This window comes from Artemia franciscana, chromosome 2, assembly GCF_032884065.1.
Source record: "Artemia franciscana chromosome 2, ASM3288406v1, whole genome shotgun sequence".
Taxonomy (NCBI): domain Eukaryota; kingdom Metazoa; phylum Arthropoda; class Branchiopoda; order Anostraca; family Artemiidae; genus Artemia; species Artemia franciscana.
Window position 1 is genome coordinate 875342 of NC_088864.1, and position 25339 is coordinate 900680.

General features: G+C 35.6%; 2 protein-coding genes across 2 annotated transcripts in view; one reads left to right on the top strand and one right to left on the bottom strand.

Annotated features, from left to right (window-relative positions):
• LOC136035622 (uncharacterized) overlaps positions 1 to 8870 on the top strand; it is a 31114-nt gene extending 22244 nt beyond the window's left edge. Inside the window, exon 3 of the mRNA XM_065717510.1 lies at positions 7755 to 8870. Coding sequence (XP_065573582.1) covers positions 7755 to 7889 — 135 coding nt within the window. The 3' untranslated portion in view covers positions 7890 to 8870. The remainder of the gene's footprint in view (positions 1 to 7754) is intronic.
• A 6048-nt stretch (positions 8871 to 14918) lies between these two features.
• LOC136035627 (chromatin assembly factor 1 subunit B-like) overlaps positions 14919 to 25339 on the bottom strand; it is a 40608-nt gene continuing 30187 nt past the window's right edge. Inside the window, exon 7 of the mRNA XM_065717521.1 lies at positions 14919 to 15349. Within this exon, the coding sequence (XP_065573593.1) occupies positions 14977 to 15349 (373 nt within the window). The 3' untranslated portion in view covers positions 14919 to 14976. The remainder of the gene's footprint in view (positions 15350 to 25339) is intronic.

Sequence of the window (25339 nt, forward strand, 5' to 3'; positions counted from 1 at the left end):
GGTGATTCCAAACATATGAAGTTTCATTAAGTTGAAAGTTACTCATCAGGGGTTACGAGCCTGAAAAAATTTTTCCAATTTTTGACCCAACGAGTAACCCAAGGTAAGTAACCCAAGGAGGGTGAGCGGTTTTGTTGAAAATTAAGTTATCAAATTCAGCATATAGGAGAACTCTTTCGTAGATGTTTGTAGATGAACGGGGGGAAATTAATGTCAGATTTTCTTCTCACTCAATTCGACTATCTGTCTTGGCTTTACAAATGGTTCTAGAATATCGTGGGAATATAAATCGTTCAAGGATATCTTAGAAATTGATCTCTAGCCTCTCTTGATTTCCGGTAATATTTTTGTCTAGGCCATTGATATTGGGGATGGGGGTAAAAACACCCTTCTTATTACTACAGCCCTTTTCTCTGTAGCATAAAAGATTGTAATTACACACCTATTGGCACAGAGTTGGAATAGAGGGGCAGGACATCCTGAGCATACCAAGTAAATTTCTTGGGAAGAGGGGCAGTGCTACAAAGAGCTTTTATTTTCGCTGATTTTAAATGGTAGTATTTCATTTCTGATTTATACATAATTTTATTCATGATTCAATTCATTTTCAATTCATGATTATTCATTTCTGATTTATACATAATGTTTAATGTCTTCTTGCTTCCAGTGGGACATCATCCCCCTCCTATTGGCGTCCATGGGGAACATGCCTATTAAACCTGTTCACTAGAAGCACTCGCCCTAAAAACCGTGGAAATGAAAACCCTATAAAGAATATCTGATACCCCCCGCCCTCATAATAAACATTTGAGTTGTGCATTTTTTTTATCATTCTCAAAGCTTTGTTTTACAAATACTAAACTTGAACGTAATTAACGGGAGTCGAAGGAGGGAACGGTAGCGCTCCACCGCTTTAAGAGAGTGTTGGGTCAAATGTTTGTGTTAGCAAAGTATAAGTAAAGAGCATGGTACAGATTAAAAATCTATGCTTAATTCTAGTTCAAGTGTCCCTATCGAAAAAAATGCTATCTCCCATTCAGATCATTAAAATATTGCTTGTACATTTATTGAAAATATATGCTTGCTATTTTTGTTGAAAAATAACGACGTTATTTCGAAATTCAATAGAACATTTGTAACTAAGAATAAAAGTCATTTTTATATGGAGTGAAGCTTTCATTAAAGCGTAAGCAAAACTTCACTGCTGCCAGGCGACCGGGGACAACAGTCGCACTCTCGTTAGGGTAATTTCTGCTCGTTTTATAAATTTCTACCCTCCTCTCCTTTGCTTTAATTCAAAAATCTAACTTGAAAAGTTGAACCAGGGTAAAAACAAAAGCTCATTTAAGCCGAGTCCCAATGCCTAATTTGCGGCTGGTTTATCATGTGTCCACGTAATCCCCTACACGGAATTACAAGAAATACATTTTTTTTTAATTTCTTGTGAATTTCTTGTATTTTTCTTCTTTCATTTTCTTGTAAATTTCTTACAAGGAATACCCCGCTGCGTCGTTGTCTCCGCTAAAAGATGGTCATATATTTTTTTGTTTTTTACAGAAAATACAAATTGTTTTTCACGAGGTTACATTCACTTTTGAGGCACCTGCAAATCTCTCTAAAAAATTTCGTATTCACCGTAAGAAATAATACACCGTATGCATCAAAATACATGCGATACAATTTCAGCAATAATTTTCCGCACAAAATTATTATTGTTTGTGACAACGGTGTTATCATTGTTGTATAGTGTCAATTTTAAGGACGATTTAAAATCTTTGGACAAAACCAATTCTTTGCTTGACCTTGGTGACGGTCGAAACAAAAAGTTATTTTTCCCAATTTGGTATGTATTCCTAATTTGCCTCAAATTTTTTCCAGTGTCAACGTAATTCCCAAGACAAGTTGATTTGTTTTTTTTTCTTTTTCTTAGAGACACGAGGAGATACAAGGTTGTTCACTCCTGACATTCCCTACGACACTAATTAACAATTGTTTCCCTCATTTTTTTTTATTCGTCTTTGACATTTCTTTTCATGTTCTGCGTGTAAGAAAAAGGTCCGCCTTACCTTACAGGATATTGCCACCCACAGCCTAGGGAACATCCAGAGTCGGGAACCCCCGTAAACAAAACTGAAAATGTATTTATATGGTTCATTAAATAGTTCCATATAATAGTTCTTTAAAAGGGTTTTAAAACGGTTTTAAATCGGAAAAATCGCACATTGACATTTTGAATGCCTATTTTGTACTTTCTCTTTGGCCGCTGAATTTTACTTGTCCGGAAATTTGCCATAGTCAAATTATCGGGGGGAAGGGGGATTTTCTATGACGAAATTTCCTGTGGGGGGGATTTTTCATGGGGAATTTTACAGAACAGAATTTTTCTTGGGTGGGAGGCGTTCTCCAAGGAGGTATTTTCAGGGGGGTATTTTCCGAGGGGGGTTGTTTTCCGAGAAGCGATAAAAGCCGGCTCCCCAGCATAAAATTCTAACCAGTTTCTTCAAGTCTAATACAATAATAAGAAAAATGAAAAGGTAAACAAAACAGCCAAACAATAAACCCGGCTCCTTTAACAATATTATATCCGTATCACAACAATTCTACCACCTTACCTCCTTGTCGTACCACCACCTTTCCTTCCTGTCACACCACTACTCTACCACCCTCCATGTTGTTAACTCAACGAAATCAACCTTCAAATTACCTATATATCCATCTTCTTACCAACAAAATCAAGTTACTCATCTTTTAACAAATACTCTTTTACTTTTTTCTTAAGATCTGAAAGATTTTCAGCCGTTCTGATAGTGATTGATATCGAATTCCACAAGGAAGTTCCGAGAAACTGCAATCTAAATCTGGACCGCGTACTGCTCGTATGCTCAACCACCAAATTTTTCATAAAACTAGTGTCATAATTAATAATGTACTATTAGAACGATAATCATGCTTAGGACTAGATTATTTGTACATGGGAAACGGAAATCTCAGCTTTAAAATCACGTAGTTCACCAATGCTAAGCCATCCCAAAGACTTTAAACAAACCCTTGCATCCTTCACGTCTGTAAGATACTTACCCCTTATCCTTACTGCTTTGCTTTATAGACCGCGTGTACTTTCCGAATTACCGCGAAAATTACCACTCCAGATGAAAAAGCCATAAGAAATGAATGGATGAATAATTAAATGATATATCATTATTAGAATTGCCTTTGGCAAAAATTGCTGCAGTTTGGGTCATTCCAGCCAACTCCTCTGGACATTTTGAAAGAAATAGCATCACTGACACTACCTTCGTCCCCATGGCGGATGTCTTCATGACAGATTAGTATCAATAAACAAGACCACTCACTTGGTGCACAGGCTTTCTAGATGTCATAATAAGACCACTAGCATCAACAGGCACTCGTGCTATGCAGAAGATCATGAGGAATGTCTTGTCCACGTTGATGCAGAGTAAAATAAGGTCCATAAGAACTTCCAGCCATCTTAACACTTCATCAGCTTTTTGCAAAAGCTCATAAATAGAATGTACACATCTTGTTGATATTGTGTCAAAAGCACAAACACTACCACAAAAATCTTAAAAATAAAACCGTATGGTGTTGACATATACCAAATAAAACAAAGAACCTAGAATGGAGCTCTGAGGCATTCCACATTTCGATGAATACAAGGATGAAACAATATCATTCAATAATACCTGCATAGATCTTACTTACTTGTACCTGTTAGGGGACCAGACGCGGGCCCCTCACTCGGCATCTAGAAGACTGCGTATGCTTGACTCCCATTTGTCGGGATCTTTTACTAGCTGGAGCCATTAGCTGTCCCACTTTCTGCCAAACCTTCAAAATCCACCAACGGGGTTGAGGTCGTTTTTGGCAGTTTCCCACCAATTCTTCAACTGACCGCCTAGTCACCTGCAAAATCTGCCAACGGGGCAGATAGAAGCACTTGCTTTATGATGCGGTCATTGGACAGATTTTCCATGCATAGATCTTGCATGAAGGTAATTTGCCAGTTCCTGACACTTAAGTTGATCCAGCAATATTCTGGAATTTATGGTATCAAATACTTTTCTTATGTCTATGAAAATAGACAGTGGGAAATATCTGTCATCCAGTGCATTACTCCCACTATCAACTAAATGCTACAAGGCATGAGCTGTGGGGTGGCCCTGATGGGACCCAAATTGGGTTTCACTTTGCAGCTCATTAGTCTGGAAAAAATATAAAATCATTTGAGGACAACTTTCTCTAATATTTTCGACAAAAGACGGGAAATTGATATTGGTCTCTAGTTTTCAATGTTACTTTTGAAGCCACCTTTATGGGGGTATGATTTTCACGACTTTTGTTGTTCAGCTTTAAGCTATTTCTAACTATGTTTCAAATAAAAAGTCCTTTTTTTACCCGTTTTTAAAACGAATACTCATTATTTTACCAATTTGTTATTTTTTTTTTTACCTGAAATGGTGGCTCAATTTAAAATCCTTTGCTCTCAATTAACCAAAAAACAAAGAAATCCAGTGGAAGCAAAGGGTGAAATTCAAACTTTAAAACAAACCAAACCTAAGCCTAGACGTCCCTCCTATGTCTATGACTGACTATTAATATTTGCCTATGTTTATAGGCTTGTGTAAAACTAGCGTTTTTTTTTTTTTTTTTGAAACAAAACAGCACTAAATTTTCATAGAGTAGAAAACAAGGTGATTTAGGATAATTTTTTAAGTAGAAAATTAATATACTTTAGTACGTTTTTAAACGGTTTAAATTCACAAAATTTGGTGCTGCTTTTGGAAATTTAATGCAGACAAAGCATGATTATTTTGCAGACAACCTAGAAGTCAAGGTTTTCTGGTATAGTTATGTCTATGGATTATCTTCATAAATTCAGTATCATAGCTTGAAATGATCTGAACTATACACAGAAATAACTGAGAATATGGATTTCATTTGAAGGTTTATTACTTTTTGATCTCTGATATTATTGACGTTCGCTACTGTTTTGAAAATTTTATATTGATATACCAGATATAATGAGACAAAAAGCGTGGCCTTGTAAATGAGTCTGTTATTTTCATAACCTGCTCAATGACTTCGATTGCTAACATTTCTTATTTTTGTTCGAGGCCTGGTAGTTATCAATATCATAGTTGGTGAAAGATTATAAAGAATCTTATAGCTTAGTTAATTATTTTTGGCACGTAATGATTACTCAGCTTCAAAGCGGGATTGTTGAATATTTGCACAGATTTTGTGTTTTCAGTAAATTGGCGTGTTTGCTTTATCTTACAAAGCTAGGGAAGGAGCAACGGTAGCTTTTTTTGCACTAGCTTTATAGACACACTTTGCATAGGCTAAGAAACACAGTTTCTATTTGTTTTATATTCCTTTTTTTACTTTCATCACACAAACAACGTCTTTTGTTTTTTTTTCAAAACTTATATTCGTTTTTCAGAAAATATAAGAAACATCGTATCTCAACTTTCAGAACCATCCCTCTCTTTTTATTTATCTTTTTATTTATCGGAATGTGAATTTTTATTATGCAATGTAAAGAATTAATTCTGTTGGAAATGATAGTAATTGGTATACTTTTCCATTTGTACTCTGCCGGCTTTCTAATCTACTTACCCAATTAAGTAAAATAAAAAGAAATAGCCAGGGTACCTTCAAAGATATGGCCATAAGCTCCTTGGGTAGTGAGTGTCATATCTGGGTAAAAGCATTTTGAATTTATGCGTCAATTAGTTCGACACGGTGCTTAGCTAATCCAAAATTTCGGATTCACCAAAAATATATCAACTATTAAACATTTTGTGAATAGATTTTCATGATAGAAAGACACTTTGGTCTTGGAAAAAAATTTCTAGTTTTAGGTATCAAACAGTTCGTGGTAACGAACTGTAGTAAGGAGCGACCCGGCTCAATAGTAACCAAAACTCTAAAAAACGGAATTTGGATACCAATAGCTACATCAAAGGAATCGCATTTTAATGCTGATGTTAAACATTTAAGTTTCATCAAGTTTAGTCTTACCCATCAAAAGTTACGAGCCCGTGAAATTTTGCCTTATTTTAGAAAATAGGAGAAAACACCCCCTAAAAGTAATAGAATCTTAACAAAAATCACACCAACAGATTCAACGTATCAGAGAACCCTACGGTAGAAGTTTCAAGCTCCTATCTACAAAAATGTGGAGTTTTGTATTTTTTGCCAGAAGGCAGATCACGGATGCGTGTTTGTTTGTTTGTTTTTTTTTGTTTTTTCCCATGGGTGATCGTATGGCAATAGTGGTCCTAGAATGTTGCGAGAGGGCTCATTCTAATGGAAATGAAAATTTCTAGTGCCCTTTTTAAGTGACTAAAAAATGGAGGACACCTAGCCCCCTCCCACGCTAATTATTTTCCCAAAGTCACCAGATCAAAATTCTGAGATAGCCATTTTATTCAACATAGTCGAAAAACCTTATAACTATGGATTTGGGGACGATTCACTCCCCCAAAGTCCCCGTGGGAGGGGCTACAATTTACAAACTTTGACCAATGCTTACATATAGTAATAGTTATTGGGAAGTGTACAGACGTTTTAAGGGGGATTTTTTGGTTGGGGGAGGGGTTGAGGAGAGGAGGATATGTTGGAGGAACTTTCCATGGAGAAATCTGTCACGGGGGAAGAAAATTCCCATGTACAGAGCATAGGATTTTCTAGCATTGTTTAAAAAAACAATGAAAAAATAAATATGAAAAAGTTTTTTCAACTGAAAGTAAGGAGCAGCATTAAAACTTAAGACGAACAGAAATTATTACGTATATGAGGGGTTCACCTCCTCCTAATACCTCGCTCTTTACGCTAAAGTACTTTTAGTAATTTCAACTGTTTATTCTACAGCCTTTGTGATTCATGGGCTATTCTTAAGGAATTGGGACAAAATTTAAGCTTTAGTGTAAAGAGCGAGGTACTGACGAGGGGGTGAACCCCCTCATATACGTAATAGAAACATACGAATACGGAAGTTCGTTACGTAAGTCAACTCGTAAGTTACGTATATCTTTTACTAATAAAAACGTTCGTAAAAAATTAAAAGTTTTAGTTGCCTTTTTAAGTAATCAAGACATTGGAGGGCAGCTAGGCCTCCTCCCCCACTACTTTTTTCTCAAAATCATTCAGTCAAGATTATGAGAAAGCCATTTAGCTAAAAAAATAAATATAAAAATTTCGTTTTAATTATTCATCTGCGGAGAGCCAAAACCAAAACTTGCATTAATTCAAAAACGTTCAGAAATTAAATAAAAAAACAAGTTTTTTTAACTGAAAGTAAGGAGCGACATTAAGACTTAAAACGAACAGAAATTACTTCGTATATGAAAGGGGCTGCTCCATCCTCAACGCCCCGCTATTCACGCTAAAGTTTTTTACTGTTTTAAAAAGTAGAGTTGAGAGAAACAGTCAAACTTTAGCGTCAAGAGCGGGGCGCTGAAGAGGGAGCAGCCCCTGTCATTTACGAAGTAATTTCTGTTCGTTTTATGTTTTCATGTCGCTCCTTACTTTCAGTTTAAAAAAACTTGTTTTTTTTACTTAATTACGTCAAAAATCCATACAAGCTGTATTTGCTGACCTATATTCCGGAAGGCTAACAACGTTTAGCCAGTACTGTATCATTTGTGCCAGTCTACTTGCGCTATACCGTGTTAAAGTCAAAAGCATTTTGAATGTTACACTTGAATGAAATTGGGCTTCCTTTTCAGATACAGACACAATTCGCAGCGATAAAACAGTCGATATCCGGCCATCAAAAGAGCAGAGCTTCGGAAAATCAAATACCGCGAGGAAGATCCAACGTTCGTACGAAACTAACTCGTCCGTCCAATTTTCTTGGATGAGGTATATCGCTGCAGAAGATGATATTCAGCTATATAGGAAAATTTAATTTTTTGTGTATTTTTGTCAAATTTTTCCAAACGAAATTTCGCGATACTCGAAGATGAAATTACATTCTTTTCTTTTCTCAGAAGAAAATTTGACATTTTCAATTGTTTGTCTGAACTATCAACAGTAGAAACAGTTTATTCAATGAGTTATTACTGTTAATCGGAATGAATCGGTCGAGGCGTTTGTTTTTTCATGATGAAAATGAAGAATCCCCTGAAGTATTTATCTTGCATAGGAGCAGGTCCAATCCACAAGAAAAAAAACGCCTTGCTTATTAGCTTCAAGTGAGAAAAAGTAAAATACATGAGCTTACAAAATACATTCTTATTGAAATCAATATCAAACCTTGTTACGGTCATTCTACTATTAATGGTTCCTGAATCGGTCTTGTATGACTTAACCTTTTTGACTTGACTTTATTAACCAAAAACGCTATATTCAAAATTAGTACAAAGAAGACAGAGATGCAACTCGTATGTCTCCTTTAATAATAAAAGAAAATACAAATAAATTGCACTTCAATAACTTTCACGGAGCATAGAGGAAGAAAGAAGGAAATGAAGAAGAAATACACAAAAAAAAAGAAGACATTGACTCATGGAGAAGGGATTTACAAACTAAATTATAAATAAATGAATAATTCATTAAATCCCTGCTAATTTATGCGGAAAGAATTATCTCTTTTCATTTCTTTTCATATATAGAGTGATGGTCAAATAGCTAATATTTCTTGGCAATCTGGGGAAGTTGGTATATCAGACTTGGTTTTGATCTCTCAGTTTTAACAGACGGGAAAAGAAACTTATTCTTAGCTCTTGATAAATGGTTATACTTATTTTCGACCAAAAGTTTTATGCTATGGAAAAAATGATCTCTATATTGGATGTTTAAAAACCATATATCCAAATTAAGGTGAAATTATTATTTTTTTTGCAAATAAAGAATATCCAGAAATAAAGAAAAATGTTTTTGGTTTCAAAAAATTTTTCTGTCTTCCTAGGGTGCGTTAAAAAATTGTTCAGGATTCTTATTGATTTATTTTGAAAAATAATAAGTCCTCGTAAATGCGAAGGGAAAGTCAACATCCAGATGCTCGGACAATATGGAAAGTAACTTTCAACTAATGATAAATATAAAGTCCTCACCATCTGGTAAGGAAACAAAAACTTCAATCGATGCAAACAACCGAGATTCCTGGCCACTGTTGCCACGAGTCTACTTATATCTGCTTTAAACGATAAAGTTGAATTTATATAAATACCTAAATATCTGAATACATCTACTCTTTTTATGGATTCCTCATATTAATCCAATAATAATAGTTTGAAATAACACACGCCTCATTGACTTCTAACTTCTCCTGAAAACAGTAAATTCCGACTTATCTAGGTTAGGTATTAGTTGACTATATGAAATCAAGAATTTACATTCAGAGCAACAGGTTCGAAGGATAATATAATCATAAATATTACCAAATATAAAATATAATTAGTATAAAATATAATTAAAGGACGTGCGAGAATTGGAGGGGCATGACCAAAACTCCCAAACTTCGGGTATGTACCTGCGGTTAAGCTTCAGCCAAGGGATATTTTGCATCCCCTACTTTTCAGCCTAGTAGGAAAGCCTAGGGAAAGGCTGTAATAAAATGTCCAAAATAAACAGTCGGACAGTTTCAGGCTCAAGATTAAATTATTCATCCTTACATTCAACAGGCATGTGGCTACAAAGGTTATAGATGGGAAAGTATAAAAGAAAAATAATCCTAAAATTCAACTTAACCATAAGTAATTTTTGAGCATCAAATTACAAACAATTTATGGCTTGGATAGACTAATAAAAATCAAAATAAGCAGGTATCTAGAGCTAATCTTTAGAATATCTCTTGTTAGAAAAGTTAGGGTCCAACAAAATTCTGAAAACTATTTCAAACTAACTGGCTCGTAATATTTCCCTATATTTGTGGAATTCTGGAAAAAAATAGTACTTTGATAAGTATAGCCTGTGGTAAATGTTATTGTAAATATTCCTGAATCAGCTACTAATTAGTTTCACTTTATTATTCACCCCAATTATTATACCCCCCCCCATTGTTATGGGGGGTTATATCCGGCCCTCTATTTAAAGAAACAAATTTTAAAACAGAATATAACGTATTTAATTTTGATATAATTTAACAGGTTCAGCGAGAATTTAGTTTTCAAATTATAAATCCGGGAATATTAACTAGACATGCTAAGAAAAAGATCTAATTTATCTTCCTAGTTTTCACTTAAAATTTGACGAATTTATCTAGTTATTACATAATTTATCATTAAAGCTTTTAAAACATGTCGGGTATTTAGATGAATATTTCATGAACAAACGAAATGTTAAATATAAAAAGTTTTATAAATTTTGCAAAAAATTGATTCTGTTTGTAAGATTTATTTTTTCGGCACATTTTTTTTTTAGTGAAAACAGAATAAACCGAGGGGAATATAACTTCCGAACTGAAGAAACTTTTGTGTTACACTATTTTCGCACAATGTCTGAAGAGCCATGATGTCTGGTTAATGCCGATATTTAAATTGTGACCCTGAACAGAGTATATTCAGTGTACTCAGGTCGGACGGGAAGGATTATTTTTCTTGATCAACAAATTATCCATTTTAGGATAACTGCACCTTGGATGAACGTCTTTAGATTTGGTACGGCCGATGCATAGGCTCGAATATATATTTTTTCCTTTTTCACTGAATGTAGTTAACTAAGCGATAAGCATTTTAAAGCCGCTTTTAAATAGCAACATTTTCTGAGGAAGACTTCTAAGCCAAAAAAAAGAAAAAAGGGTATTCCATTATCACTTGTGAGCGGTTTTGGATGTGAAGTTTGAATTCAATTAGAATTTCCCGAGAAATTTCTCAAACACTGTCGAAGTTCATCAAAAAATACGTTTGCAAACTTTTTCTTCAAAAGAACAGAAAATACCGACTTAGCTAACATTTTTGCTTGTTGGGGTGCTATAAAATTAGTTCTATATTTCAAGTGTATTTCCAAGAAAGGTGTATTTCATCAAAATATTGGAGAGCCCAAAATTGGTGCTGGGTTCCCACAATTTATTTATTTCCAGAAAACAGATGGCGAAAACACTGAAATTGAACCATCTCTAGAATAGAAATATCTAGAATAGTCAGTTCTTGGGTTCCTGGGTCGGTAGATAATTTTTAGATCACACTACCTTCCTGTTTACAAAGTTAATCAAATTAAAATATGGAAAAACGGGTATATCATCTTAAACAAAGACAGTGTACAAACAGACATGCTTTTGTCAACTGTACTGCTTAAAATATTATACAAGTTTTTCCATATTTTAATTTGTTTAAATTTATTCCCGGGTTGGGCCTTCTTTTGCCTAAAATCAGGGCAGCAGCTTGCTAATTTCAATACCCGAGAAACATAAAGACATTTGAAATCAGGGATGGCAATTACCAATTTCCGTGATGATGAAAATCAGCAATGGAGATAAGATAATATGGTAGTACATGCAGATGGCAAAGGTACCGGCCATTACTTTTTAAAACAGTTTTACTAGGAAAATATTTGTAAAAAATACAGATGGAAGAAAACTGAGGGCAAACATCCGTTGATATACTACCTCCATCCCTTTCCCCAAGTACCGAAAATGAAAGGCCATAAAACAAACAAATAAAAATTACTCTTTCGATAAACTACCCAGATAATAGCACCAATAAAAAAGCTGGAAAACGTTCTCAGAGGTCTCACCTTTTCAAACCAAAATAAAAAAAATTGGTGGAGCTAATACCTTTCGAGTCACCGCTGCCAAAGTGTCAATTAATATATCAAAAGTAAATAGTAGATATGTTATATACAGCCTTTAGAGGATTTAAGGGGATGGCAACCCATTATTCGCTCAGTTTTTATTCGCTCATTTTGTTCTATTCTTTTTCTATTTTACCTGTTCGTCTCAGGTTTGACTTGAAAATTCATTTTAATTTCTGTTTATTTAGGTCTCATTTACTCACCCACAGTACTTTTATTTGTTTTCAGTTTGATTTGTTATTGACCTTTCTTGTGTGACGTTCTTACGTCCGTATTTCTTAGCCGATTTTAGCAAAATACTATGAATTGAGAGTTGGTAAGAAGTATATATTATGCAGTTTATGCGCATATGGGTGGAATGGTCCTAGTTGATCGTCAAGCCATAGATGTAAGCGAAGTGTTTGTCTAAAGCATAAATGGTCGAATGTGATGAGCACGCATACCTCAACTGCTTTCAGTGGCCAGGCCTCACATCCTTATAACAGAACAGAGCCCAGCTTCACGTAGACATGACTTAGTTGGAATGTGAATTTCCTTCCTATTCCATGGGGTTTCTCGGAGTTAGCCAAATACAGCAGAAGCAATAGCCATGTTGGAGCGGATTTCATCGTTATATGTGCAATTTATATCAAACAGTTCGTGGTAACGAACTGTAAGTAAGGAGCGACCCGGTTCAATAGTAACCGAAACTCTAAAAATTGTGATACCAATAGATACATCAAAAAGATCGAATTTTTATGCTGATTTCAAATAAATAAGTTTCATCAAGTTTAGTCTTACCCATCAAAAGTTACGGTCCTGAAAAAAATGCCTTTTTTTCGAAAAAAGGGGAAAACACCACCTAAAAGTGATAGAATCTCTTTTACAAAACCTGTAAAGTTTTTTCACAAAACCTTACAGTAGAGGCTTCAAGCTCCTAGCTAAAAAAAAATGTAGAATTTCGTATTTTTAGCAAGAATAAAGGTCACGGATGCGTGTTTATTTGTTGTTGTTTTTCCAAGGGTGATCGCATCGATCCAGTAGTCCTAGAATATCGCGAGAGGGCTCATTCAACCGGAAATTAAAAGTTCAAGAGCTCTTTTTAAGTGACAAGAATAAATTGGATGGTGACTAGACCCCCTCCCATGCTCATTTTTTACCAAAGTCGCCCGATCAAAATTTTGAGATAGTTACTTTATTTAGCATACTCGACAATCTAACAACTATGTCTTTCAGGATGACTTAATCCCCCAAAGTCTCCTGGGGAAGGGCTGCACGTTATAAACTTTGCCCATTGTTTACAATAGGATTTGTTATTGGGAAGCATAGCCTACAGGCATTTTCGGGAGGGATTTTTCCTGGTGGGAGAGGGGTCGGGGGTTACGTGTAAGGATATTTCAATGAAGAATTTTTTCATCAGGATAGAAACATTTCTATGAAAAGGGCACCGGATTTCCCAATATTATTTAAAAAACGATCAAAAATCAAATAAAAAAGTTTTTTCAACTGAAAGTAAGGAGCAATATTAAAACTTAAAACGAGAAAAAATTATTACGTAGAAGAGGGGGGTCGCCCCTAGTCAATAACTCGCTCTTTACGCTAAGGGTTTTTTCTTTTACTTTTAAAAGAGCAATCTATTCTAATTAACTGGCCTTTGTGATTCAGGTGTCATTCTTAAAGAATTTGAAAAAAATTTAAACTTTAGCGTAAAGAGCAGGCTATTGACTAGGGAGGTGAAACCCCTCATACACGTAATAATTTCTTTTCGTTTTAAGTTTTAATATTGCTCCTTACTTACAGTTGAAAAAAAATCGTCTTTTTTATTTAATCTGCAATAGACCTAAGATATTTAGAACTGGCTACCATTTAAACATGGCTCCGGTTGAGTGCGAAAGGGGTTAGAGACTCTTCGTTTATTATCAGTTTTGTTTTTTTGGTGCTTATCTTTTGTCCCATAGGAGCAGTAGTTCCAACGATTCCGAGTAGCAACTGTTTTACATCATGGGAACGACCAGCACAATCAAGGGCAGTCGCAGTTGAGTATTGGCTTACTGGGAATCCCTGGAATCTATCATTGCTATGTAATAATCCAGTTGATTTGAAAATCGAAGATTTCTGGGGATAGTAAACAGACTTATCTACCTCCGGAACCAATGTCAAACCACGATGACAGCTCACAATTGACGATGCACATCATCGATTCATCGTGAATCACGATGCACGATGACATTGTGTGAGCCACGATGAAGGCTCACAATTGACTTGGGCACAGGTGGTAGATATGGTCGTAGCACGTTTGCATTAGGTGTATTATCATCTCAGGGATTAATCTGTCACATAGCTCTATCCATATTCAATTTCAGATCAGTGAATCAGAAGCTGTGATTAAGTCTAAAAGGACAGCTACAATGATCTGCTGATGCCTCACCTTATGTTTCAGTAACGCCTTAGCTTGAAGAGCTAATCAAAATCAGGTTTTTCTTACATAGAAGCTAGGTTTATTTGGGAAGGTTGCTTGCTGTGTGGAAACGGTCAAGGAGAGCAACTGCAAAGATTCTAGCGGCTATATTAACCAATGACGTCCTCCGATAGTTTGTACTCAGATCTATCTACTTTTTGAGAAAAGTATATGATCATTCAATCTTACTGTTTTTGAAAACACTTTTTGGACCAGATGCAGCAAAGAGTTTGTAGTTTCTTGGCCAGACTGGGAGCCTCTTCATAGAATCTATCTTTTATCAAATGGATTCGGAGGGATTTTCGGTTTTTCAGTTTCTTTATGGCCGCAAAAACTGACGGAAGATTAATATTGGTGTTGGAGCAGGGACCATTGCCACCAACAGGGGTAAATTTAGGATTGGGAGAAAGTTCAGAAGCTTAGCTATAGGAACTGAAGGTCCCCCATGCTTAGAGTTTGTGCACAAAGAGATGTAGAGATCAATAGTAGTTGAAAGTGAGACTTGAATATTTTGATAATATAATCTCTTCAGGTTGGCGAAGTACCATTTTCATGCTGATCAGAGGCTGAGACTTTCTTGCTGTTGTTAGTAACTTCTTGAGGAGATGGGAGAGCATCCTTGAATCAAAGAATATAATTTTGAATTTTATACCGGTACTTCAACACTGTTTCATGCTTATATATATTTAGCCATATGAGTTTTGAATAATTCGGTCACAAATTTGAATTAGAAACTATAATGTAATTACCAAAATACAAAAAAAATTAAATGAAATAGGTTACTCGTTGATAAGCTTTTTCTTAGATTTTGGGCTAGACAGCGTTACAAGCTGTACTCTACGACCCACTTTCGAAGACGGGGTAGTGCAGCCCTGACTTGACTGCATCAGAGGAACTGGAGAGTCACTTAAATCCACAACAGCCGATTCTTGAGTTGACAAAATCGGCTCAATGTCACTTATAGGAGTTTGAGCTGAGTGTGGTGTTGATTGAGTGAAATCACTTTGAGACTCTTGAGTAGTCCCAACACCTGATTCTAGAGTCTCTTGACTTTCTTCTCTATATGGTGTTCCTATCTCGTCGTCACTAAACGTAATGACGGAGCAATATCCGTCAGTTGAAGACGCGATAAGAATCCGGCCGTCTCCAGACCTGTAATTAGAAAAAAAGATTGAAAAGAATCGACAGTGATTACACTGCATACATCACAAAACGTTTTTTATTTTTATTTTATTTACTAGATCGAAGATAAACATACTATTCGATGCACCTTTTTATGCTTTTTCTAAATACACTAACCATAAGCATAAGAATCGTGCACTTCTGGAAAAAAAACACCAAAATTGGTGGATATATAGATTAAAGCGAGGGAAATCTAACGGTGACGGGAAGCACGTCGAGCGGGCGCTCTAAAGCACCTTTCCGAGCGCCCGAAGCGCTAAAAAATGCAAACGTTTACTAGCATCTCTACAGAGGCATCAAAAACTCTGAATATACATGTTAATATATGGCGATTCCAACAATGACTATACAAAAGTAAAGGGTCGTTCTGAAGCGCGCTAAAAAAAAGCGCGTAAAGTGCAAAAAAGAGCACCTATTCCATGTAATACTAAAACAGGCAAAATATATTTTAGAGCACAAGAAGTCCGAAGATTACAAGCATTAGCTCGACTCTGCGCGTCAAAGCGCAAATTTGCGTGCTCACAAGCGCACAAAATGCGCAAAACTAATCAAAATGCGCAAACTCCAAAAAAGTGGTAATCTAGTACAAATTATGGGGAACCCAATAAGCATAGGTAGAAAGTTGAGCCATCACTTTATAACACCTTTGCAATCGCTGAAAAGTGCGCTAAAAGCTCAAAATTCTTCTCCTTGTAACAAAAGTTCAAATTTTGTAGAAAAACTGTTTGAAATACTGAGAGTCGATTGGTGTTGAATAGAAAATGAATCTGTAAGCCAGAATCAGGTTCTGGCCTTCTTAATACCCACTTTAAGCGCAAAAAAAAGGAAAATTTACAAAACATTAGTTTCTAAAAACAAGCGATAATTAAAAAGGATAATTCATGAAGGATTTCAAACACACATAGAGGTTAATTACATTTAAATTATCATTTCAGTGAGAGTAGATGAATTTTCGGAGATGCACAACCGAAAAAGTCATTTCTGTTTGCTACTTTAGCTAACTTGTCTTGATTTTCGTTGTTATTGGAAAATGGAATAAAAGATGCGACAATAATTATCACATAATATGGTATATCTCTGAGATATCAGATTAAATCTTGAACAACCGAGATTATAAGTTAGGCTTAAGCCTTAAAAGGGACATCAAAATACATAATACATGAAAATTCATTATACTTGGCAGGACCAGTGGCAAGAACATAACTTGGTGCACTTAAATTGGTGCACTTAAATGAGCTGCTCTTGCAGTTGCAGTGCCCAGAGCGTTACTTTTGCAACTGCATCGTATAAGCTCTCGACAGGCGACAGAAGCTTGGGACAGAGTTGACCATCGGGAAGACCAAACCCCATCGCTAGTCTTTTCCCATCCGTAATCATTGGGGTTCTTTAAGGGAATAATGGCAAGATGAGAACTGGAAAATACCCGGGCTTGAATCTAAGTGCGCCAAAAGTGCTGGTTTAGCGCATCCTGGGTTGGCGGAAGTCTGTCCATGAATGATCCTTTTTGCCGTGAACGGATACTTCCTCAATTTGTTTACCGACTCTTTCCCACTGGATATGTCAAATACAAGCCCAATGAGCTTTTCAATCTATGCAAAGCCGTTTTCAGTGAGCTCTTGAAGAGGAAAAGACAGGCGGTTGAAAACCGGTGTTATGGCACTGCGCGCTTCCCATGCTTTCCAAAACCCTACTTTGCCATACCACAAGAATGCGAACACAATGTCGTAGCCACTTATAGCATGGAAAAAAAAAAGCAGTGACTGCGCCTTTTCTTCGCCAAGTGCAGTTGCTATGTCGTGAACAGGAATGTAGTGTAAACCTTTCCCTTGGCCGTATGTTACATACAGTTGATCAACCCCAATAGGATAGTACTTTGCTGCGATGAGCAGAAAAACTACATCTGAATCAATCGTTCTGACAGTGATGAATTTCATGTTGCAGCGCGCTTGACGAAAGCAGCGCAGAACCGTCCTATTGACTGGATGACTGGATGACTGGTAACGGCGTCGCATATCTTTTTTTAATATAATCTCTTTTTTTCATAACTCGAATAGGCTCTGCTTGTTGTCTGAATACTGAAAAAAACTCGTTCAGTTTTTTGGAATTGGTGTTCTTTCCTCAACCTTTGTCCGATATATAGCCTTGCCGCGCTTTTCTCGTGTAGAAATTTTCAAGCTGTCTGACTTATAAACGTCAAAGACGACGTCAACCCACTGTGTTTCACTTGTGAACTGCTTACGAAGTTATTGGCAGTTTTCTTCTGCATATTTTCGCCAAACCTCTTACTTTTTGGCTATATAAGGTGGACTAGGAAAGAATCATCAAAAACATTTGAATCGGCGTTAGGTTTCTCGGTCACAATTTCAGAAGAATAAGCTGTGAGCAGAGTTAGAATATCAGACTTCGTGCCGGATCTCAGATTACCCTGATCATAGATTAGAGGAGGGAGAGGCTGGTTCTCGTGTTTGGAAATTTTTTTCAAATCAGCACCTCTAGTGTTGCAGCCAATATAGAGTTTGGTAAATAGGGCCAAATCTGACCGGGCCATCTGATCAATTTCAACTTTGGTATCAAAGATGAAATGGGAGTTAAAATAATGGCATCTTGTTTTGGCGTATCGGTGAATCGATAGACTTTGTACGTTTTACAAAACACTCCCTTCCACGAAGTATCCTACTGGGATTTGCCAAAAAATTTCCAGACTGCGGTAACTACTTACGGGACGAGAATAGGGTACTCTCCCGTAGTCGATTGAAACGAGACTATCATACATACTTTCGAAAGTATTACCCCATTCTATTAGAATATTTATAAGGTTTTTAATATTTGTCTAGAACCTCTCCTGAAATACCGAGCCCGTTTCGTGATGTTCTGCAGTCCGCTGTTCCTTCACATTTAGAATTCCTCAGTCATCCTCACCATTTTGGATGCTGCAATCATGAGTCTCCCCATTGCTAGTGGATAGTGGGATAGTCCACTTTTCCCTCCAATACCCTTCACAGTTTTGATGTTGAATTCATTCGCTTGGTCTAGCGGGATAAAAGAAAATGGTTTGCCTATAGCAGAAACTACAAACTTTCCTGCTTCGGATTCCCTGTAAACAGATGGGCAGACTGAATGTAGTGTCTACAGATCTCTGATACGTACAGAAAACCATCAGGCATAGTTTTGATGATCAAGGGCAAAAAACAGCTGGACTATTTCGGTGATGGCTGCAACGTACAAATGATAATCACCGGTTCAAAGAGATTTAACCAGAACAAGTAACAGATTGATGAGTCTAGCCACCAGATTCCGGCATGCAAAATTGAGATACATTATTTCGCGCTCCTTTGCCCAACTAATGAAGTCCTTCATTTCATCATCATCTAACTCAATTAATGTGCAACATTTTCGCCACTTCAATCACTCAAGTGAGACAAAAGGTAACTACATAGGAATGCCGAGAATGGTTAGCGTTACTACCCTTTTCTAGTGCGTCACATCTCCCTGCTGAGAAAAGTCCTGCATCGGTCAATGCTTGTCCCCAAGCCACTTCCACTCAGTACTTCTCCAATCACTGAATCCATGGCCCTTTCTATATGTAACGCTCCCATCACTACAACCAACTTTCTCTCTCAATACTTGTCTGGCATCAACCACTGGAGCTCTTTCGCAATCTTGTTCAGTGGCTGATCGTAGGCTACGACCAAGGCTTGATTCGGGTTAGTATGTCGTCGCAATTCAAAACATATATCCAGCGCGCAAATACGCGCTTGGACAGACAAACTCTAGCTGCTTCTTGTGATTGTCGAACTTCTAGTACCCCAAACTATGTTTTTTCCAGTTTTTGTATTCCATGGAAGAGACGCTTCCATTTCGCGCCTTACACGCTTTATTTTAGCGGTCTATTGCGCGCTTAAGAGCAATTCTTTGCTTTTTATTTAGCCACCATTGGAATCCCCATATCTTAAAACGTATTGTCAGAAGTACTGATGCGTCTGTAGAAACTGGTAAACTTGCACTTTTTTTTTAGTACTTCGGGTGCTTTCAAGCGTTCGCTCGACGAGCTTCCCGTCACCATTAAATTCCCCTTAATTTAATCTATATTTCCACCGATTTTGGTGCTTTTTGCCAGAAGTGCACAATTCTAGTGATGTTTTCCGTTTAACGGCCCCGCTACTACCCATAGTCAATTTTAGTTCTTAAAGGACCATCTGTTCCTTATTTTATACTAACAGAAATAGTTTAGAACCTACCGTTCCATTCTAAACCCAATGCTAAGTTGATGTTTCACAGCCATATATTCCACACAGATGGATTAGTTACAATCAAATCTGATAACAATTTATATATTTTATAATTCTGCTAATTTATTAAACATTTGCAGAAGTTTTGAACCACTAAATATTGTAAAATTGCGATACCAAGCGGAAGAAGCTGTTAATAAAAACGAAACGGCTAACAGAATATCAGAACTATAATATTTATAAATTGTTGAATTTACCAGATTTGATTGTAATAATTTTATACCTGAAATATCAACTTAGCATCGGATATAGAATTGAATGGCACTTATTAATCTTAGTCCTATGAGAAGAAAAGGAGCTAAGTGTCACTTTAAGGGCCTCTTTTGTAGATCAAAATGAAATGTGCCAGGGTAGTAATTTATATCCGGAAAGAGCATCAAACATTATCAGATACTTCACGGGTAACTTTTTCTAAAGCAAATTAAATAATTTACAAATTCCTTCCATTCGACAAAATTGACGGAAAACGATGCAAATTACAAATTGCTTTTAAGGGACAAGATAAAAAAATGAAAATGAAAATAAAGAGAATGAATAAAATAAAAAAAAGTTAGCAATTAAAAACCTTTTCAAAACTAGCATTCGAATGGTATGTTTTTATCTCACTTCTATTAAAATAAGAATCGAGGTGTCATTTTAAGGACCCTTGTAAGGTCTCGAAGTAGAATTTGCGAGGAAAGTATCTAGTATATTTGAAAGTATACAGAAAGGCTCATCACGTGGCATTTTTATCTTCTGTCTAGCTAAGTAATAGATAAACCTAAAAACTAACCAAGATACGAAGTAATTAATAAGCAAGCTTGATGATTAATACAAATGTAAAAAAAACTGCATGCCAAGGCCAAAATCTTTTAAGCTAAAAAGAATATAATATATACTTGGAAAAGTGTATTTTTGCATAAAATATCCCATTAGTTCATTATATTATTCATTCTTTTCGGAGCCTACACTCGATCCAAATACATTTTTGTCTAGATAAAACATTTTTTTTCAGGTGGGTATCACATTAGGCAAGTGGGATTTTCCAATGTTTTTGCATATCTCTGTTTAATATAATTAATTCCTCTTCAACATAATTAGATTTAACCAACATCTATGAGCTCTAATTTAAGGAGGGCTTAAAAAAGACTAATGAAAACGGGTTCAGGGTATAGCATATGCTTCGTCCCTCTTCTGCTTGTGCTGAAATGACAGACTTTACTGATATAAGCCATTCAAATGCTAAGATCATTCACCACACATCTTGCTTTTTTACCCTTTTTGTTATAAGTAACAGATTTTAGCAATAGACAACAATATCTTGGATCCGTCCAACGAGATTTTATTAGGAGATAGAAAATAAAAAAAAATAGAAAAATACAGTATCGAAAATGGGTCTGGTGACTTCAAAGCATTTTATATGACAGTTTTTCGAGCTTAAAATAGCACTCTATCTTTTAAAAATAAGCAAGCTCTATTCAAAGGTAAGACTCATTTTCTCCTAGTTTATTTGTTCTATAGGTATATGGGAGCTTCCCTTTTTATAAATGAGCTCTGACCACTTTTCTCCCTCATAGAAGTAGCCGAAAAGGGAGCTTTTTAAAATGTCATTCTTTTTTACTTCTTTCTTAATGTTTTCCTTGAAAAATAGGGGTGGGTTTGAACCTGACCCATTATTCAGAATCCATTCAAATTCCAAATCCAGGACTTCAGTCCTTCGTCATAAATTCTGCTTTTAATAAAATTTACTGTATAACCTGTGTCCCTGCAGACCATAAACTATACTATCCAATACGGTGTTGTTAAACTGTTTAAAAACGTGCATATGAACTACACTTTTTTATATTTAATTTGAATAAGAATTGATCATTTTTTGACTCGATCAATTTAAGGTTAATGCTGGATCGCGATAAATATGAGCTAGGTCCAAGCTGCGGAATGGTTCGATGCAAAAGTGAGTCGAGTCCTGAATTGGTGCAAACAAACAGTAAATCCTGAATGGGTGAAAAGGAGCTGGATACAGAATTTCGACAAAACGGAGCAGAAATTAGCTAGGTCCGACGGCACACACCCGAGTGTAAGTTTGGAGAAAGAAAAACACGACTTAAATCACCCAAATCAGGCACGTGCGCAGGGATTTTTTCGGGGAGGGGGGAAAAACCTTCGAAACAACAGATATAAAGTAGCACTTTTTTCTATTTAGTAACTAAATAAATGCAAAAAGCACGTATATCGGAAAATACAGATTAACTTTAATCTCTAGTATTGTAGCGGATGGGGGGAAGGAGACTGAAGCCTCAAAAGCACGTTTTAGGCTCAGGCTATGTTCATAGCGATTTAGAATCCGTGAATAATCTATTATATCCCACTGAAAGGGAAATTTTAGGGTTAATAGTTTAATATGGGTGCTGTGGGAGGCAGTTCTTCTATTGCGAAAACGTCGATTTTAATGAAAAATGATAGTTTCCAAAACTGATCCATTAAAAGCTGTACTTTATCCTGAAAAGGGGGGATAAACGCCCTAATACCAAGGATAATTCTGTTTTGCTATGGAAAGCAAACTCTCTTTACAAAACAAAACAAAACAGTACAATCGCTAATTACTTCAGAGAAGGTAAAAAGTTAGACAGAAAATGGGTTAATAATTGGGCAGTGACTTGACCAGATAATTGCATGCTGTAAAATCCCAAAAAAAAGCTTTACACATGTATCTAGATTCTTAATAAATGTCCTACTTTTGCCAGAAATCCCAAGAAACTATGGGGAAATTAAACATTTCACAAAATTTCGGGGGGAGGGCAGGCCCGAAGGCCCCCCTCCCTGCGTACGTGCCAGACCCAAATATATCAAGCGTGAAATTCTAGGTATATAAATAGCTATATCTCTCTAAAAACTGATCTATTCAGTTACTATTCCCAACAAAGCTAATAATTTTCCAGCACGCATTCACCCAAATGAAAATTCCCAACTGCAACCGAGATACAACAACAGAAACTGATTTATCTCCGATGACAATAATCTTGTGACAAGAAAAGGCAACAAATCAGATCATCGCTTTGTAAAAATCATTCATTATAAACGAGTGCGTCACCCAAAGACAATCTTCTTCAATAAAAAGCAAAGGATCCCCTTGTTTAATTGACTGATGAGGTTCTTTGTGGTTTTCAGCTTGCTGGTCTTGAAAATTGGTTGACGCCAGCCAAAAAACAAGGAAGCTTCAGTACGTCTTTCTGTTTTGTATCTCCAGGTGGGATTTCCAAGACAATTACAAGCAACAATATATCTTTCTTTCAAAAAAATTAATTTCACTTTTAGTCTTTCGAAGGAAAGGATAACAAAATATTAGCTGAGAAATAATTTGTGAATGTTCTGGAAAATTGTATGAGTTAAAATCGAATGAATACAGTTCTTAAATAGAAAATCTACTGAAAAGTTTTTAAGAATAAAATTTTAAGAGAAAAATTTAGTCAAATGAAAAGTGTTGAAATAGAGGGGGAAATATAAATAGAGAGGGAAATATAAAATAGTCTTTAGAAGGAAAGGATAACAAAAAATTAGTTGAGAAATACTTTGTGAATGTTCTAAAAAATTGCATGAGTACAAATGAATACAATGCTTAAATAGAAAATCTACTGAGAAGTTCTAAGAATAAAATGTAAAAGAAAAAATGAATCAAATGAAAAGTGTTGAAATAAAGAGGGACTAGATAAGAGACGATATAAGAGTCAACAAGGAGTAAAAAAAGATTAAATAAGAATAAAAGGGTCCCCTGCTTATCTGATCAATGAAGTTATTTATAAAACTACCCGATTCCTTTTCATTAATTGATTCAATTTGATTGGTATCTTCCAGAAAGAATTAGTTTTTAGATGGGCAATACCGGCTAAAAATGTCAAAACATATGATCTGCTTTTGACCAAACTTCAATAATACATTCTGATCCCACCCCTCCCCCTCCCCCCGATGTAGCATATGTTGCTGAGATTTAAGAGCTCCTTTGGGGCTTCCAGAAATAACCTAAAGGAATATTTAGTTAAAAATCAAAAATCAAACATAATTCAAATTAGATTAAATTTAGGATTTCGTCTAATTTTTTAGGATTTTTTCTTTGAATATTAATTGTTGATTTTTTTTTTTATTATTATTTATTATTGTTTATTATTGTTATTATTGTTTATTATTGTTATTATATATTATTTTTTTGTTAATGACTTTTTTTTATTATTTTTTTTTGTAAAGAGTTTGCTTTCCACAGCAAAATAGAATTATCCTTGGTATTAGGGCGTTTATCCCCCCTTTTCAGGATAAAGTACAGCTTTTAATGGATCAATTTTGGAAACTATCATTTTTCATTAAAATCGACGTTTTCGCAATAGAAATTATAAAATTATTACAATCAAATCTGGTAAATTCAACAATTTATAAATTTTATAGCTCTGACATTCTATTAGCCGTTTCGTTTTTATTAACAGCTTCTTCCGCGTGTTATCGCAATTTTACAATATTTAGTGGTTCAAAACTTCTTCAAATGTTTAATAAATTAGCAGAATTATAAAATATATAAATTGTTATCAGATTTGATTGTAACTAATCCATGTATGTGGAATATATGGATGTGAAACATCAACTTAGCATTGGGTTTAGAATGGAACGGTAGTTTCTAAACTATTTCTATTAGTAGAAAATAAGGAACAGATGGCCCTTTAAGAACTAAAATTTGCTAGGGGTAGTAGCGGGGCCGTTAAACGGAAAACATCAATAGAATTGTGCACTTCTGGCAAAAAGCACCAAAATCGGTGGAGATATAGATTAAATTAAGGGGAATTTAGTGGTGACGGGAAGCTCGTCGAGCGAACGCTTGAAAGCACCCGAAGTACTAAAAAAAAGTGCAAGTTTACCAGTTTCTATCGGTCATCGGTCAGTCTATTTGCAATAGTTATTTTTTAAATAAATGTTGCATAGATGTATGGGAGGTAGATTGAGACCTCATCGGGATTCCCACGTGGTAAAATAGCATTGATTTGACGGGAGTGTCTTTTCAGTCTACAGCTAACTGTATTATTAATAAATGAAATGGGAAACCCATTTCCAAAAAGTATGTCCCTGATAAGGTTTAATTCTGTTGTGATGTGAGAATAAGAGCAAATGTTTAGGGCACGATCGACAAGAGGCTACAACAGCTCTTTTAAACTTGTGGGGGTGATTTAATTTTAAATGAGGATATCTTTTGTTTTGTGTTGGTTTTCTCTAAATAATAAAATCGAATTTATCAATGCTACGAATAATTGAAACATTTAGGAATGGTGTTTTATTTGCATTTTCTAAGGTAAACCGTAAATTTCTATCATATGTATTAAGGCGATCTAAAAAATTCCTAAGTTGATTTGCCCCATATTTCAAAAGTGATATTACGTCATCCAAATAGCGTCCCCAATAGATATGTTTCACATCCCGGAAATCACTACGAATTTTGAAAAAAGTTTGCACACAAAATAATCTGTACATAAATTTTACCAATAATTTCAAAATCATGAATTTCCTAAACTCAGATAAAGATAAAAACCCAGTTACACGCAAAAGAGGAGTTTATCAAATACCATGTGACTGTCAAATACTATATCGGTGGAACCCACCAGAATTTAGAAAAACACCTACAACAGCATAAAGATAATATCACCAAAGCTTCAAATAG